Consider the following 16,486-nt stretch of genomic DNA (forward strand, 5'->3'; position numbering starts at 1 on the left):
CGTACTTGTGCGCATAAACATATGTACGTGCCGCATAGGCATACATATTTCGGCGGAGTGCGCCAACGTCCTCCCCAGTCAGCATCGCCCAGCATACAAACGTTGCATGCGGAATGTCCCTCGGCATTTATAAGAAAAAAAAAAATTAAACAATAACTTCACAAAAAAAATGGAAATGATAAAATTACTACATATTTCAAATGGGGAAATTAATCGTACTTTTGCTGACTAATTGGCAAAATTAAATCTACATGTAATGTATGCATTTGTACAATTCCGATACGAAAAAGGAAGGAAACGGTAAGTGCATATTACATGTTATATATTGTATATTATATATATACATATAAATGCGGCACAAATATATGTACATACAAATATGCGCACAAAGAGCGTAAAATTTGCAAATTAATTGCCTTTCGATCACAAATTGAAAACCACATGAAGAGCAGCGCGAGCATAGACGAGATGTAAGCTGCAGCAATTAAAGAAAGGACGCATTTTTAATGCCGCGGAAATTGCGAGTGTGGGACGGGTGACGGTACAGAATTGCGCATTATATACATACGATTCGCAGGAAAATTACAATTCGGAAATGACGAGAGCATGGGAAAAGAAGAGGTAGGTAAAAAAAAGTGCCACGAAATCTAGCGATGGCGGATTTGCAAAGGGTTCATCAAGCGCAACAGTACATACGTAATCATATATACATAATACATGCATAACCAATGGAACATTAGAAAAAAAAAACGAACCAATTCGGGGAACAAGGAAAAATAGGGCAAACTTACAAAACGCATAAAGATATGCGCGTACAACGCGAAGGAAGCATCACGTAAACACTATAAGATGCGTAAAACAGAAAAAAAAAAAAAGAGAAGAAATCACTTTTGAATTATCTTCCATTTATTATGACTTCATTTACACATAAAATGTGTTTATATGTCACAATTCTCTTTATTTAAAAAATTCAACTGGGGGAGTCACTCAAGACACAACACAAATTCGACAACATTGAAAGGGAAAATATAATCGAGAAAAAGGGAAAAGAAAAAAAAATAAAATATGCCAATTAAAAAACGCCGGCACTGTAGATATGTAACAGGCTGAAGAACCATTCGTAACCTACATACGCAGAGAGTTGTGTATTGCAAAATTAACATATTAAAATGGGAGTGGGTTACGCATATCTTTTGGGGGGAAAATCACGTGTGCGAATTTCCACAAATTGGTTATGCTTATACTCGTACATTTAAAATTTCGCTGCTTTTCCCTTCATTTTTACGAACCGTAGTTTTGCACGTATATATGTCTTTTGTGCCCAGGGTGAACCCCATACTCTTGCAGCGGTCACTAGTTTCTATATCGCCAGTTAATCGGATTTACAATTCCCCATTTGGGGCCTTCACCTCCTTGTGTACCTTTGCTTTTATACATGACGCCAACGGTACATACGTATGTACGTACCTTATAGGTACACTTGTGCGGGGTTTCAGTAGGCAGAGTATAATTGAGAGTAATGGAAAGGTACACAAGAGAATGAATAAATGAATGAATAAATAAATATGCGCATAAACAGAGGAACCATTTCTCCAGCGAGGAGGCACGAACATGCCGACATCGCAAAGAGAATATATCCGTTCGCCAAAAAAATGGACATAGATTTATATGTTCACCGTTATGATGTATTCAAAAGGTACAAATGACGCGTCCGGGGAAAGCCAACACGGGTGCAAAAATGGACTGCATTATCGCCTGTAACTTCTCCCATGAGAATATGCCTCCCGCGCTTGCAGAAACGTATAAGCTTGTGGGCGTGTATACTTCACCGGCACCATTACCCCATGCAAGTGATAAAGAAAGTAAAGTAAGCATACCACTTGGTATACCATTGGCTTCTAAAGTCAATGAAAGGTAAGTAAAAAAATGCATATGGTGTAAAAATCTTAGCATATCAGCAAATTGGCACATGTTAATTCACACTTTTAACAAGCGCGGCAATGCGACCCACGTGAAATGTCACCTGCGCGACTCCACACAGCATGAACGATAAAGGAAAAAAACAGAAAGAAAAAAGAAAGAAAAAAGAAAGAAAAAAGAAAGAAAAAAGAAAGAAAAAAGAAAGAAAAAAGGAAGAAAAAAGAAGAAAAAAGAGGAAAAGACCCCATTTTCACACATAACGTACATCAAACGTACCGTCCTTAAAATACTGCACATAAGATACCACCCCATTCTTCCATTTACTTATGCTCGTATCCGTTAGCAACAATTTGTCATCACAGAAGCTGTTGATCTTTTTGTTCGTCTGAACAGTGTGCCCAATTATCATTCTGCTCGAACTTAACAAATTTAACGATTTGTTTAAAGTGGAGCAAACCATCCACTTTTTAAAAACACCATCGTTCACAAAAGAAAAATACCGATTTAATGTAGGCCCATAGTCACAGCTTATGCAAAACTCTTCTTTTCTTTTTCTTTTGTTGAACAGGAGTTTGCAATTATTTTCTATTTCGTTTTTCCCCTCCTTATTTATATAATCAATACCGTAAGAGGCATAAAATGGCAACACCCCTGCGTGTGAAAATACCATGTCATTTACCCTCAGAACAAATGGCTTGTTCACTAAAATGTTGTAGATCACTTCATTTTTCGGGAACATGTCATTTCTGTTCTGGTACTTTTCTACATCCTTTTCCACTTTATTGAATTCTAAACACATGTTTTTAACTTCATGATTTCCCAGAACCATTAAAATTTTTGAATTCATCGTTTTCCCCTTTTCGTTATACTGCTCGATAAAAAATAATATATTTATGTCATCATAAGAGGGATCCAAAACGTCACCGGTTATGACTATAAGCACATTTTCTCGTATCACATTATAATTATTATCAATCATTTTCTCATTCAGTAGAATTTTTAAAAACGCATCCATATCTCCGTGCAGATCACCTATGCTGAATACGTCATGTTCCCATTTTAAATTTGAAAAACTGGTTTCCTCATTTGCGCTACACAATTTTGTCAAGATGTTCCAACAGATCCAAAAGAAAACTTTCAGGTGTGGCATCTTCATGGTGCTGTTACGTATCTGCGCGGGCTTCGCGGGGGAGTCTTATAGGTTCGGGAGATATACATCTGTTCATATCCGTGTGGCATGTGTCTATCCTTTGTGTTTTTTGTATGTGTCTACACTTTGTGTATTCTGTATATCTCTAAGAATGCCGTGCTGCCATTGAGCAGCATGAGAGAAGGCAGAAAATAGCCAACTCAAAGGGGCACAAACTACTCGCACATGTAACTGTTTGCAATATACTCAAAATGTATCGCTATTCTGGAAAATGCGCACGTGGGGGCCAACTCATACTGTTTCGTTGTAACTCTGCGAGGGGGATATCCTCCCATGAAGGAATTAAATTTTTTCTTTATGAACAGCTATCCAAAAAGTGTAAAATGAAGAAAAAAAAAAATGCAAACCAAGTCTAGCTAGCTTTTAGGGTTCTAAAAAATTATAAACAGGCAAGGTAAACATTCATGCAAATTTTCACCACATTAATTTTCAATATTTAAAGAGGAACACACAAATTTGGTGTCGTAAAAGCGTAGATCTCACTGAGGCAAGGCTTTCTCGCAATCGCATGTGGGGCGGATAAAACAGAAGACGTTTCACGCGGTGGATCAAAAACGAAGGAACACTTTTTGAAACCTTCATGTTGATTTTTGCCCCATTACGCCACTGTGTTGATACATACAGGCATATGCAACGGTGGAGGACACATCAGCTCTTCATCACCCCCGCAGTTGTGCAGGTCAAACAGATGACGCAGATCACACAGATCACGCAGATTATCACTCGTGAGATAACGCGGATACCTGTGCGATTGTGTAGCCCAAAGTCCAGTCACGTGAGCGATGATATCGCCACACAGAGGGCACATATGAACACAGTTCAGCGTAAATTAGAAGCCACAAGGGGCACAAATCTCCACGGTTTCATTTCATAGTTAAAAGAGCAGTATCAGGAAGCCCATGTGTGGTGGATAACCGCACTGACAGAGAATGTGCCAAATGAGCGGGGGTAACGTAGCAGTAAAATAAAAAGGAGCAATTTTTTGGCTAATTAAATGTCTACTTTGTAATGTACCAATTCGGTTGGCTATTTTTTATTTATTCTTATTTTTCTTTTTTCCCCCCCCCTTTACTTCTTACTCCTTTGGTCGCCGTTTTTCATTTTCCTCTTCCTTATTTCACCCTTTTGCAAATTTCTCAAAGATATGCAAAAAGCATAAAGGAGGGGAATAGAATAAAAGAAAAAAAATATATCGTTGGAGTTTCAAATTAAAAAATGCATTTCTTCATTAACAGCAGTGCGAAACGTCGAATAAAAAATATTTGACATTTCTTCTCATAACGATGTGCGTATTATCGCGAGAAGCATCATGCCGTAATGAGTTTCGTCACGTACAATCCAACTTTACGCACCGTTCTAAAGTCATACCAAAGTGTATAAACGCATGTATACATATACAGCGCGTCATGTGGGCATATAATATTTTGCGTATTCATTAAGGCCCCCCATCTACAGGAATAAATACATGCAGTTGTTGTTCCTTAACATTCCCCAGGTGTTAAAAAATAGGAGAAAAAGAAGAATACCTTTGTGTGATGCCTACTCATTTTCGTATAAAACTTCAGGGATAAAGGACTTCATGTTTAGGTTCATTATACTCTTTAAGCAGGCTTTGGTTTCCTGTGGGTTGCTAATCCACAAGGTTAAGCTACAGAACCTGAAGAGGAAGAAAAAAAAAAGGGGTGATTTTTTTCTCTTTCCTTTTCGTAAAAGGCGATGTAATATAAGGGTGTCTAAATTACAACTGGCGATACATGATCACAGTTTGGACGATCGCCCGTTCCACATGCACAAATAATATGCGACGGGCGCCTCGTACCTCGTGGGGAAGTCATTTCCCGAGTGTAAGAACTGATCTCCAATGTGACAACATTTTTTTTTTTCTATTTTCAACAATTTCTGTAAAATGATTAACCCTTCTGCCTTGTTCCCAATGTCTACCCAGAGGTCTTGTCCCCCATTGAAGGCGCAGTAAGGCGCCGTTATTTCTGCGTGGTTGGTAAAAATGTGTAATTGTGTTGTTTATGGGATGTCATTAAAATAGGGATGTCGGCCAAAGAAGCGCAGTTAAAGCACATTTCTAATTATGCTCATTTGAATAAGTACACGCGTGCTACACAGCGTGGTGAATACGCCTATCACTCGCCGCCCCCCCCCACGCTTACTGTTTTTCACGATTTCCTTCTTTACGCGGATCACCGCCTCCTCCAAGATTTCGTACTTTATCATGTAATTCTTTTGCTCTAAAAAGAAGGGCGTTTTCGTGCGTACACATGTGACATGTAGGCTAATATATTCATATATCGGCACATTCGCTTGTTTTTTTTCGTGGGCCAGATTAAACGAAAGAACTTCAAGCGGACATGCAATGCAATACCCACCTTTTTGGTTCGTCGCCGACGGGATCTTATTTGGGACTAGCCCTATGGACTTTCCTTTCCTCTGAATTTGCGCACATAATTTAAAATCCGTAATTACTTGTTGTAAGCATTTTTGCGAAATGTCTAATATCTGCTCAACGGTTTCTTTGTCCACATATTTTTTATAATGGTACCACTCCTCTTCTGGAACGGAGTAAAGGTTAGCTTCTTCGTTGCACCTAAGGGGGCGTGAAATTGTGTGCGCAGAAAAGAGGGAATTCTTTTTTCTTTTAATTTAACTTTTTTGTTATGTCTTCGGGGCAGATCTGGTTCCATCCCCTGCGCGCAGGGCCATTATCTCTCCATGTGCATGTGTTCGTTAGGAGTTATCCATACACACATATGTGTATATATATCATTTTTGTTTCCTTTTCGCTTTACTTGAATAAGTAATTACTTTCACCCCCCATGACGTAGAAATTCTGGTACGAGCCGTCTTCGATGTTGTTCTTGGAGAAGTACTGAAGCAAATTCTCCAGCCGCTTCTGGTACTTCTCCGCATCGTTGCTGTAAGCTTAGAGGTGTAAAAGGGGGAAAAATGGAGACATGCACGTGTGGAGGCACTTGTACATGCCTAATTAATGTTGGATCGTATGTGTGCCTCTCTAACTACTTCTGCCTAGGAAGTGTACTAACAGGCCGCGGTAACTATTGCTATCTTCATTTTTTTGAGCAAGCTGGAGATATAGCTAGCCAAAACTTCGTCGTGGAAATCGTATCCATCTGGGTAGAGCGTTTCGTCTGCATCGAAGGTGAGCAAGTCTAGTCCGTCCTCCAGCGAAAGGATCTGTGTTGCCAAAGGGGGAAAAACATGAAGAATTGCAAGCCACAGGATATGGTGACGCGGAAGAAACTTTCTCATATATGTCCAGAAAAACACGCCCTTTTTTTTTTTTTTTTTTTTTTTCTTGCGGCGCTGCCTTCGATGCCCACCTGCGCCAGGTTAAGGATGTGCCGAACTTCGTTGAAGGTTGGGGGGGCGTAGAGCCGTTTCGTTATTCTATACTTCCTGTTGTATGTGTGGAAGGCCTTCGCTAGTGGCAGCTTCGTGAAGAATATTCCTGCGAGGGGATAATTAAAAATGGGTTTCTGCACGCTGCCCCGAGTTGTTACTTCTCCTTTTGCGCAGTCATGGGGTGTGAACAATTGGGAACCCGTAAGCATGTACATGTGTACAAAAAGAGGAGTGCTACTCGCATGATGCTCTCATAGTTGGCCTCCACACACTGCTTCTTCTGCGATGCGAGGGAGAAACTAACCCACGTCGTCTATCAAATACTTCAGACGGCTGTGCATGGGGTTGTAGTAATGGTCCGTGAACATCTCTTCTATGCTGTAGAGAACATTATCAATATTTTTATCAATGCAGTTTGAAAGAAAAAGGGACCTAAAAATATCCACCAGGAACATGATCAAGCTGTCTTTGTTCTTCAGTTGGTTGTAGCTGTAGCGGTTATTCCAGTCGACGACGTTTTTTTTCATGCACGAATTTATCACTACGAAGAGGACGAGGGGGAGGGGTCGGAAGCAGAAGAAAGTAAAACTGTGTATGTGTACACCTGGTGGGTGAATCTCCCCTACGTGTAACTTTGTACGGAAGATAGAGGGAGACAATTTTTTTATCATATTGATGAATTTTTTTTTTTCTTTTACCGCTCCCATCTGATATGGCCAAAAAGTCGTACTTGTCTTGCTCCCGAAAGGCGTTCTCCATATCTTCATACATTTCATGTGAATGTATGTCTAACTTCTCCATTTATAAAATGCACAAGGTTGCTCTTTTTTTCTCGTTCGCACACGAATTTCTTGGTCAGGCACATCCCAAAGTGGAGTTCACTCGAAATTGAGTACTTGGGGCGATTGTTCATGTAAATGCTTAAAAGATTGTGCAAAAAAAAAAAAAAAATATTTTATGTTTTAAAAAATGTACACCATAATGGAGCAACAACGTAACGACGTAGAGATGTAATCTCGCAGTGACTCAGTGATATAATTTCAACGCGCCCTTTCGCAACTCCTTTTGCCACCCCTCTTGCTTAAATTTCCCCTCACGACGACAGCCCCTCGAAGTTTGGCAGTTATCCCTCACAATGAAGGTACGCAACATGAGCTTCTCCCTTTTGTTGCAAATTCAAAATTGTCACATTAATTTTGTGTGAAAAAATATCGACGTTTTTCTCGCACAAAGTTCATAGCTGCACCGTGCAAGCATGTGGTCTTCCCTCACATATATGCCTCTGCTGGTCTAATGTAGGTACACATCGGTTTGCGCGTGCTGCGTGATGAACCTCTTTTGGCTGGCTCCTCAAAAGGGGCAAAGGTTTTATTTCCCAATTGTGCCACTTCAGTTTGGCTAAATTTCGCACCTTTTTAAAAAAGCCAAAAGGTGAAGAAGAGTTGTCCCTGCCGTTATTTTTTTTTCACCTCTGCTGCGAAACATTTTCCACAGCTCCAAAAAAAGGGGTTAAAGGGGACAGGAACAGAATAAAATGGCTATTTTTTTTTTTATTAAATTTGAGTAAAGCTGGTTTATAATTTCATAAAAGTTGGAGAGTTAAAAGAAAAAAAAAAAATTAACATAAGATAACATAACATGAGGTGACGCGAGGTGAGGCGAAATAAAATAAGCTAACTATATCTGCAACGTTTTCCACAGCGCACGTTCAAACGTAAGCAACACAGCGTTACATGCCTTGCCCTGTGCTATATGAATGTCGTTTTTTTTTCTTCCTTTTCGTTTTTCCCGGATTATACCATTTGTTTACCCCTTTTTAAATGGAGTTTTTAAACATACAAATGTTCGCAAGGGCACTTCGCAGGGGGAGCGGGGCGAAAAATCATCTTCACAGAGAATACGGGGTACCTTTGTGGACGCACGGGCGAAGCGTGTATAGAGGCGCACAAAACTTGTGTATATAGGCGCACAAAACTTGTGTATATAGGCGCACATTTTGGTGCACACTTTCTCCACACATGTAACTGCGAACGTAATGTTGTTGATGCATACACACACGCGCAGAGTAGTTAAAATTTACGCGAAGCCTCTGGGCATGCTCCTCTCCTTGTAGTTCTTCTTGTAGTGCATGTTTTTGTGCTGGTGGTAACCCTTTCCGTACTTGCCTTCGCCCTTCTTGTGTGACCAGTTGGACTTCTCGTCCTTCATCTGAGTGCGTCTCTCCTGCATGAACATGAATCTGCAGGGTGGGGGGGAGGTGCATAAGTGGTGTAGAAGTTGCGTAGAAGTTGTGTAGAAGTGTTGCATAAGATATGTGAGCATATAACTGCCCGACCGCGGCTCTCCTGCAAGACGCAGCACTTTTTCCGTGCCGGTCGCTCTCTCCTCTCGAAGAAGGCCTACTTTGGGTTGCGCATGTTGAGCGTCAGCTCGTTCTGCTCCATAACCTCGTTGATATTTTCGGCCAACTTGATGGCCACAGTCTGGAGAGCCGTGGGGTTCACCTTGTTGATGAGAATATGACTGCTGCTTTCATTCCAGCAGGCAGGAATCTCATGGTTAATCATCATTTTGCTCAGAATAGAATGCACGACACTCTGATTAAGGTCGAACATGATACATAGCTGATCAACAGAAAAGGAGTCATATATGGAGATGTATCTAAAAATGTAAGTCCGCATGGCTTCCTGTTTAATTTTTTCCTGTAGTATGGTTTGTACCCTTTCCCTCTCATTAAATTTCGACCAAATGGATAAGCTGAATATTTTTTCGCAACACATTTTCCAATTTCCTTTCTGCAGATACTTCGTTGCTAGTAAAATAATTTCTTTATTATTCTCTGGGGGGCTATTAAAAATTTGCTTGTCATATATATCCAGGAATCGTCTGAATTGCCTCGAAATGATATCCTTCTTGGATTCATATGTGTGTCTGGCTAGATTGGGTACTTCCAACAGCATTGCGCAGATGTTATTTACACATTCGATTAGCTCAATGGAAATGTGCATATGAAATGAGAGGAGTCTTCTCTTTTCGGCTCTTTCTTGTTCCAGAGTTTTCTCCTGATTCTTTACGTTTGATACTCCCTGGGCGATTAACTCTCGGTGCTTATTCTGGGAGCATAGTTCCCCTAGGCAGCAGTGGGCCTCGAATATTTTCCCATGTCTAAAGGCACATAATCCTAACTGAATCAGATTTCGGTTGTACAGAATCTGCGTCGGCAAATCTGAACTTAGCGCCAGTTCGTGTACATTGGCAACATTTAATAATTCCTTTGCTTCCAGAAATTCGTCGTGCAAGCTTCTGTGGAAGGACAATTGCAGCAGTGCTTTAACCTTCTGTTGCTTCGTTCCATGCTCGAATATTTCATACACATATTTTTCTACAATATGTTTTGTCGAGATTTTGTCGTCCCCTTTGGCGGCCACTCTCTCTGCATCATTTGGGGCATCCCCGTTCAGCTGCTTATCGCAGTCGCCATTCGTTTGCGCGGAATGGTCTGCCTGGACTTCTCCATTTGGGTTGACGCTTCCCTTATTTTCCGCGTCTTCTTCTTTCCTTCCTCCGCTGGTCCCCTGCGCATCCACCGACGGGGAGCTGCTGCCCTTCCCACTCGTAACGAAGTTCCATATCTGCATGAACAGCGCTTCCGGTTTGTAATACATGTGCTCAAGAATCCTTGTCGAAATGAATATTGCCAGGTCAGGCATCTTCTTGGTAAACTTCACGTAATTGTATCCTTTGTAAAGCAATGCAATCATATGCACAGTTTTTCCTAACCTCCTCCTGTATTCCTCCGTCTGGGCATCGATATATTGAAGCGCTTTCATCAACTCATCATCCAATTTGGCCAAAAACGAAATGAGCGTTTTACAAGACCGGGAAATTTTCTCTTTCTCATTTATAACCTCTTCAGTAATTTCTTCTGTGACGTTTATGGATACTAAATAAAAGTTCTCATTTTGAATTAGCAAATCTAAGATAAGTTCAATGTACTTAAATGCCTTGTTCCAAATGTTGAACGACATATAGGTATACACACTTGAGACGACGTCAAATTCGAGATTAATCAGCTGTTCCAGTACTTCTATGTATGACTGTGTGCTTACTGTTTTGGCTAGCTCTGACAACTTGGATAAAATGTTAATATGTTCATGTTTGTCTAATCCCTTTCTTCCTCTCTTCTCAATGACAAATTTGACTCTATTTCGTATGACTTCTTCTGAGAGATTTTTGGTGCTTAATAATTCTGCATATGCTTTATTTTTTGCAGACTGGTTTTCGTCCACCTGTGTTACCTTTTCTTCCTTTTTTGTTGTTTCCTTTTTCACCTTCTTCGTTTTTACTGCTTTTTTTTTTTCTACTTTTTCACTTGTTTTCAATCCCCATTTGCTCATAGCACTTTTTGTTTTATCATCTGGGTCATCCGACACGTATGCTTCCTCTTCACTATTTGACCAATCATCGCTGTCGTCCTCTTCTCCCGGGGTCTTTTCATCTTTGTCCTTTCCTTTCTTTTTTCCCTCTTCCTCATCGTCCACAGCGTGCACATCGTCCGCTTCGTTCACATCATCCTCTTCGTCCACATCGTCCACTTCTTCCTCTTCTTCCTCTTCATCTTCCTCCTCGTCCTCCATGGCGGCCTTAAATTCCTCCGGATTCTCATGGTACAGATTTAGTTTATTCTGATAAAACTCAGTGCATTTTCTGATCTTTGCTTTTAATTTGTTCAGGGTCTGTGCCTTGTTCTTACTCAGGACCTTCTTCTCCACATTGTTCTGAAATGTTGTCTCCACATATTTTGTAAGTTTATCCAAATAGACAATGGCAAAATTTGGAATTCGTTCAGAACTTTCCTTCACCATAAATTTGTACAAGCTCTCATAATCCTTTAGCAGCTGATTAAAGTCACTATTTTCCATGCTGTCATTTAGGCTGTTCCCAATGTTCTTGTAAAAATCTATTCTCTTTCCTTCATAACTTTTTATGACTCTTTCTTCCTCCTCCGAGCTGCTGCTGTCAATGGCTGCCCAGCGTTCCGCCTGCGCCGATACTAGGGGCTTCTTGTCCTGCGGAGTGGTAAACAGATTTTAAAGGTGAAAAAAGGTATGAAACGGTGCGAAACGGTGACAAAACGGTAAGAACAGGTACGGAACGGTGAACGGCACGCTAGTAGATGGGGGAAAGGGGGGGTATCTTTCCAACGGTCCCACCACGCACGGCACTCAAATGGACGAACGATAAGTGGAAAAAAGAATGTGCAGGGTGTTAGCCCCCATTGGAGGGGAGTGAACAGCCATACGCAACCAAATGGGGAATAAAAAATACTTCTCCAAATTTGTACATTTCGGGTTTAGGCGTTCATTTTAAAGAAAGCACAAATGTGTGAGCGCTCCCTTTTGGTAGGCGCCGCGGTAGCGTCTGAGCGTGTAGGCATTCACGTAACAGGCATATGTATGTGCATCGGTGATACACACAATGATATGCGTAAGCCATGCATATGCATACGACATGCATATGAGTACCGTATGCATTATGTCACGGTATGTATATGGTCTCTTGCCGCTTTTTCCTCTTACCTCAACTTCATTGTCGGATGATTCAGTAATGTTGTCACCACTGTCGTCGTCCGCGCCCTTGGCCCAAAACTTGGATTGCATTTTTTTTTTTTTTATGATAAAGGAAATGACTCGTGGGGGGGGGAGAGGGGTCAACTCTTTCTTTCCCAGTGGGGGGAAGTCGCAGGGGATTATTATACTAATGTGTTGTATGCTCCAGAGGGGCATGCACAAGCAAATGAAAAAGGGGAATTAATTATGCCAGAAGCAATTTGGGGAAAAACTGCAAGCTGGAAGGTTGAACGTTAATCTGCCTATATGGGTATATGCGAAGCGATCAATATGTTGCCATCAACGTGATCTGCTAAACGTTGAGCTATTCGAATGAACGAGCTGACAAATGCGATGAGGTGAATAAGAAGCGGTGGGTACGTAGATGCGAAGATGTAGCAGCGAACACGAACGTGCTAGCGTCAGTTGCAAATGTATGCGGTTCGAAATGTAGGCTGAAAATGTACACTCGCTAAAACTGTAAACGTGGATTGATATAGGGAGGCCCAAAAGTAATGTGGCTCGAAAAAAATTAACACGAAAGTACAGGCAGAAATGAACGTCCAGATAAACGCACAAATGAACACGCAGATGAACTAAAAATTTTGTGACCACCTACAAGAAGGAGAATGCGCATCGTTTCCGTAATTTTCGAACATACAATTGGATGCAGGATTACGCATATGCGAACCAGTACATTTGCGCATACAAGTGCGTAGGCAAATCACTCCTCTTTTCATGCACTCCGCTACATCCACTGCGCTTCATCGATGGCGCCGCGTATATTTACGCTTGCGCTTTTGTTCAGCACGCACCCCGTTCAAGGTCTCATTTTTTTATGTTTGCTTTTTTACCGCAAGGTATATTCTCTAAGGATTAGCACTTACCGCCGCTCGCCCTTCGCGTTAGCTCCACACCAGCGCGCAACTGCGCGGCAATGCCTATGCGCCGTATTTATGCGCATAGAAGTATATATATGTTTCTTTTATGTGCCTGTGCGCACCTGGCTCTTCTTTCTTTTCTTCTTCTTCTTCCTCACCGTCGGCGCATTCAAACGTGCATATATTTACGTACATAGGCACTTACACCAAGCAATGCATTAGGCACAATTTAAAAAAAAAAAAAACGGCATCTCGCCAATTTTCCCATCTAAGTGATCCAGTTAGATATATTTCCCCAAGTCGAGAATAAACCATACGCTACCCATTTCAGTGTTTCTTTTTTTTTTTAATTCTCATGAGTGGTGTCCCTTTTTTAAAAAAGAAAAAAAAAGCCTACATAAATATGTATTCAATAATACCTACTGTGACAACCTGTATGTACGATATATTTACGCTGCGTGCTACCAACACAGGATGGCTTTCTCTGGGATGACATCCCGCGTCAGCGCAACTGACATTCGTCTAAATCGTTGCAAAGGTGACACGGATTGCTTTATACATTAAGGTATAGCTGAGAAAGAAAAAAAAAAAAAAAAAAAAAGCACTCTACATTGTTCTCCCACGAATTGCCATTTTGTGGATCAATTTGCATCTACATAGTGAACGCGCCGGGGTTGTTTTCTCTCAATTGGTTAGACGTGTACACCCCATTGTATATACTCTGCTACTTATTCGAGTGAACACAAAAAGAGGGGGTTCCATAAGAATCGGAATCCACGGCATTGTGGTTGTTGTGGTTGTTCTGCTTCTTCTTCTTGCTGCGATTATTGTGGCATACCGCCATACACACACATGTGTACACTGCGCACTGACTCAGGTGAGTGTGGAACGAGAAAGCGAAAAATGCTCCCAACTGTGGTCAATTAATGCCCAATATATATATCCCTCCTCCACTCCCGCACGGAAGTAGAAAAAAACGTTTCTGCTCAATGCAACGCTGGGGAAAAGTCGTATCACTCTTCTCTCTATTTCGCCAAATGGGTAAGGTGATTTTTATCACGACTGTTTGAGGAAAAAGTTAGAATTGGAATGCAAACACCAATTGGTAGCCAAATAAGTACACGTGTATGTACAGGTACATATCCATATAGTTGTATGCACCTGTGGCGCCTTTCCAAGTACACGCCCTTGGCAGAGGAAGGAGAAGGCGAACAAAAAATTAAGTGGCATCAAGTTGAAATCACATGATCGCCCAGGGAATGTTTTCATTTTTTTTTTCCCATTTGGGGAGATGCACATATGGTACGAACTCGCAAGCAGCGAAGGATGTTACGCCTTTACTGGCGCGAGTACACCCTTTGGAAATTCCTCGTGGCGTTTATGTGCGACTGGGTTTTGCTGTGGTAAAGGGAAGACGAGGAAAGGTCGTCATGATGGGGATCCGTACAGTTCCCACTGGTATAGTTGTCACGGGTGTAGTGCCCACGGGTGTAGTGCCCACGGGTGTAGTTCCCGGGGGTATAGTGCTCACCGGTATAGTGCGCACCGGCGTGGTATCCACCAGTGTAGTCCCCATCAGCATCGAGACTGTTAGCATGGAGACTTTCAGCATGGAGACCATCAGCGTGGAGAGGATCAAGGTGAAGCCTATCAACGTGAGGAACCATTCCGGAGCGCCGCCTGTGGAGGTATTCCGCCACCCCTCCCGACATGTTCCCTCGCCCATTCTCAATGTGGTAACTCAGTCCAATTGACTTGATCTTATTATTCGAGCCGTTCAAATTGTCCATGACCGTCGCAAGGATCTCGTCATCACTGCCGCTATGGTGTTCGTCCGGTGCATACTTTCCCTCACGGGGGTAATTTCGTGTGTCTATCTTTTCGAAGGAGTAATTAGTGAAGGGGTCACTCCCTTCATCGTAGTGAATTCTCAACGAATCCAGGTAATACATTTTTCTCCGAGCAACAATCGAGTCGTCACTGGATAAGCCACTAATACTATTTGCAGACATCTTATATTTCTCTTCCCTGTTAAAAAATTTTTTTTTTTCAAAGTCAAAGTAGGCATCTTGACTGCTTTTCGAGATGTTATCTTTCGATTCTCCCTCTGCACTGCTCCTACTTACCGATTCGTCTTTTCGGGACAATCTTTTTGAATTTCTCCACATTACCTCATCTGTGCTTATCTGCTTCCTGTACAAATCGTAAGTGCTCAGATTTCTTAGCTCCGCCGAGTAAAACGGGGAACTGTCACCTTGGGGGGATTCATTACCCCACAGAGATGACAACTCTAAGTTATTTCTGCCTCCTCGCCCGTACCGACGCCCACCATATAGTTCTCTATAAACATGCGTTTTTATATCTTCCATGGTTCCTTCCTCCTGCTCCCCCTCCTCATCGTCGATTTTCAAAAAAGAGTCCTCCGTTTCTGTTGCGAAGAAATCCTCCTCATCCACGTCAAAGAACTCGTCTTCGTTACTCGGGACTGAGACGCTTCCTTCCCCCAACACGTCACCTAACAAACTGCGTAAATTCCCCTCACGCACGTTGCTATACTGGAGATTTTGGTTCCTCATTTTTACCAGCTCATTCTTTTTCTCCTCATTCAGTATGGTTCTAGGGATCGAATCGTCACGCGTTTCGAAGTGGTTTCCTACTCTGCGATGCGATTCTTCACCATGCGACGCTTCACCAGGAGACGCTTCACCATCTGTCTCCTCCCCAGCGGAGTCCCCCCTGTGGGAACTCGGCACATGTTCCTCTTCATCCTTCCCCCTACTTATGACATGGCTGATTATTACAGAATTGTTCACGTAGGCGTGTTTTGTCAAATCCCTCTTCCCAAGTTTATTGGAACCGCCTTTGTTGCCATTCATGGATGCCTTCCCCCTAAAACTCTTCTTTCTTTCCCTTTCCATTTTCTCAAAAATGGAGTAACTCCTTGCGCAAGAAAGGTTCGGCAGATGTTTCCCCTCCCTTTTTTGGTCATCCCCCACATCGTTGTTATGGTATGCAGTGGTTACTTCCTCTCCATCCTTTTCCCTTCTATCGATATTTAAATTTTTTTTTTCATCAATAAAGTTGTTCCTCTTTGTACCTTTCCCGTTATCTATCTCCAATGAGGATCTTTCCACTCTTCCATCCATTTCGTCGCTGTCTTTTTTTCCCTCATGATGTTTCTCCTTCTCGTCTTTGTCCTTATCCTCCTTTCGGTAGTAGGCTAGCGGGGTCACCGTATAAATTTGTTTCATAATCTTGCTAAATAGGTCCTTTTTTTGTTGTGTCTTCTCCGTTTCTTTATTTTCCTCTCCTTGTGTCATTTCTATTGCTCCCGGAATAGCCTGCTGCTCCGTTCTTTTTCCTTCTCCCCTCTGATGCTCTTCCCGTTTCGCCTCATTTAGCCTCTTTTCCTGCAGCCGCCTCAACTCAACCTTTCTTTTCACTTGATCTAGCCGCTTCTCCTCCTCCAGCCGTTTCTCCTCCTCCAGCCG

General features: G+C 41.9%; 4 protein-coding genes across 4 annotated transcripts; all 4 read right to left on the reverse strand.

Moving 5' to 3' along the window:
* Nucleotides 1-2,170: 2,170 nt before the first annotated feature.
* On the reverse strand, nucleotides 2,171-3,076 carry C922_04474 (hypothetical protein; the record flags this gene model as incomplete). Its single annotated transcript, XM_008820057.1, has 1 exon — nucleotides 2,171-3,076. One exon carries the CDS (start codon nucleotides 3,074-3,076, stop codon nucleotides 2,171-2,173), a length of 906 nt encoding a protein of 301 aa, XP_008818279.1.
* A 1,593-nt stretch (nucleotides 3,077-4,669) lies between these two features.
* C922_04475 (hypothetical protein) lies at nucleotides 4,670-7,306 on the reverse strand (the record flags this gene model as incomplete). The annotated part of the gene is made up of 9 exons (XM_008820058.1): nucleotides 4,670-4,787; nucleotides 4,950-5,118; nucleotides 5,296-5,373; nucleotides 5,512-5,729; nucleotides 5,932-6,064; nucleotides 6,187-6,337; nucleotides 6,484-6,611; nucleotides 6,810-7,046; nucleotides 7,204-7,306. 9 exons carry the CDS (start codon nucleotides 7,304-7,306, stop codon nucleotides 4,670-4,672), a joined length of 1,335 nt encoding a protein of 444 aa, XP_008818280.1.
* A 1,275-nt stretch (nucleotides 7,307-8,581) lies between these two features.
* C922_04476 (translation initiation factor 3 subunit C) lies at nucleotides 8,582-12,165 on the reverse strand (the record flags this gene model as incomplete). Its single annotated transcript, XM_008820059.1, has 3 exons — nucleotides 8,582-8,744; nucleotides 8,909-11,574; nucleotides 12,085-12,165. The coding sequence occupies 3 exons, from the start codon at nucleotides 12,163-12,165 to the stop codon at nucleotides 8,582-8,584; spliced, it is 2,910 nt and encodes a 969-aa protein (XP_008818281.1).
* Nucleotides 12,166-14,332: 2,167 nt separating this feature from the next.
* On the reverse strand, nucleotides 14,333-16,477 carry C922_04477 (hypothetical protein; the record flags this gene model as incomplete). Its single annotated transcript, XM_008820060.1, has 1 exon — nucleotides 14,333-16,477. A coding segment is annotated over one exon (2,145 nt), but the record flags the coding sequence as incomplete, so codon positions are not given.
* Nucleotides 16,478-16,486: the final 9 nt, after the last annotated feature.

Source organism: Plasmodium inui, assembly GCF_000524495.1.
Source record: "Plasmodium inui San Antonio 1 unplaced genomic scaffold supercont1.23, whole genome shotgun sequence".
Taxonomy (NCBI): domain Eukaryota; phylum Apicomplexa; class Aconoidasida; order Haemosporida; family Plasmodiidae; genus Plasmodium; species Plasmodium inui.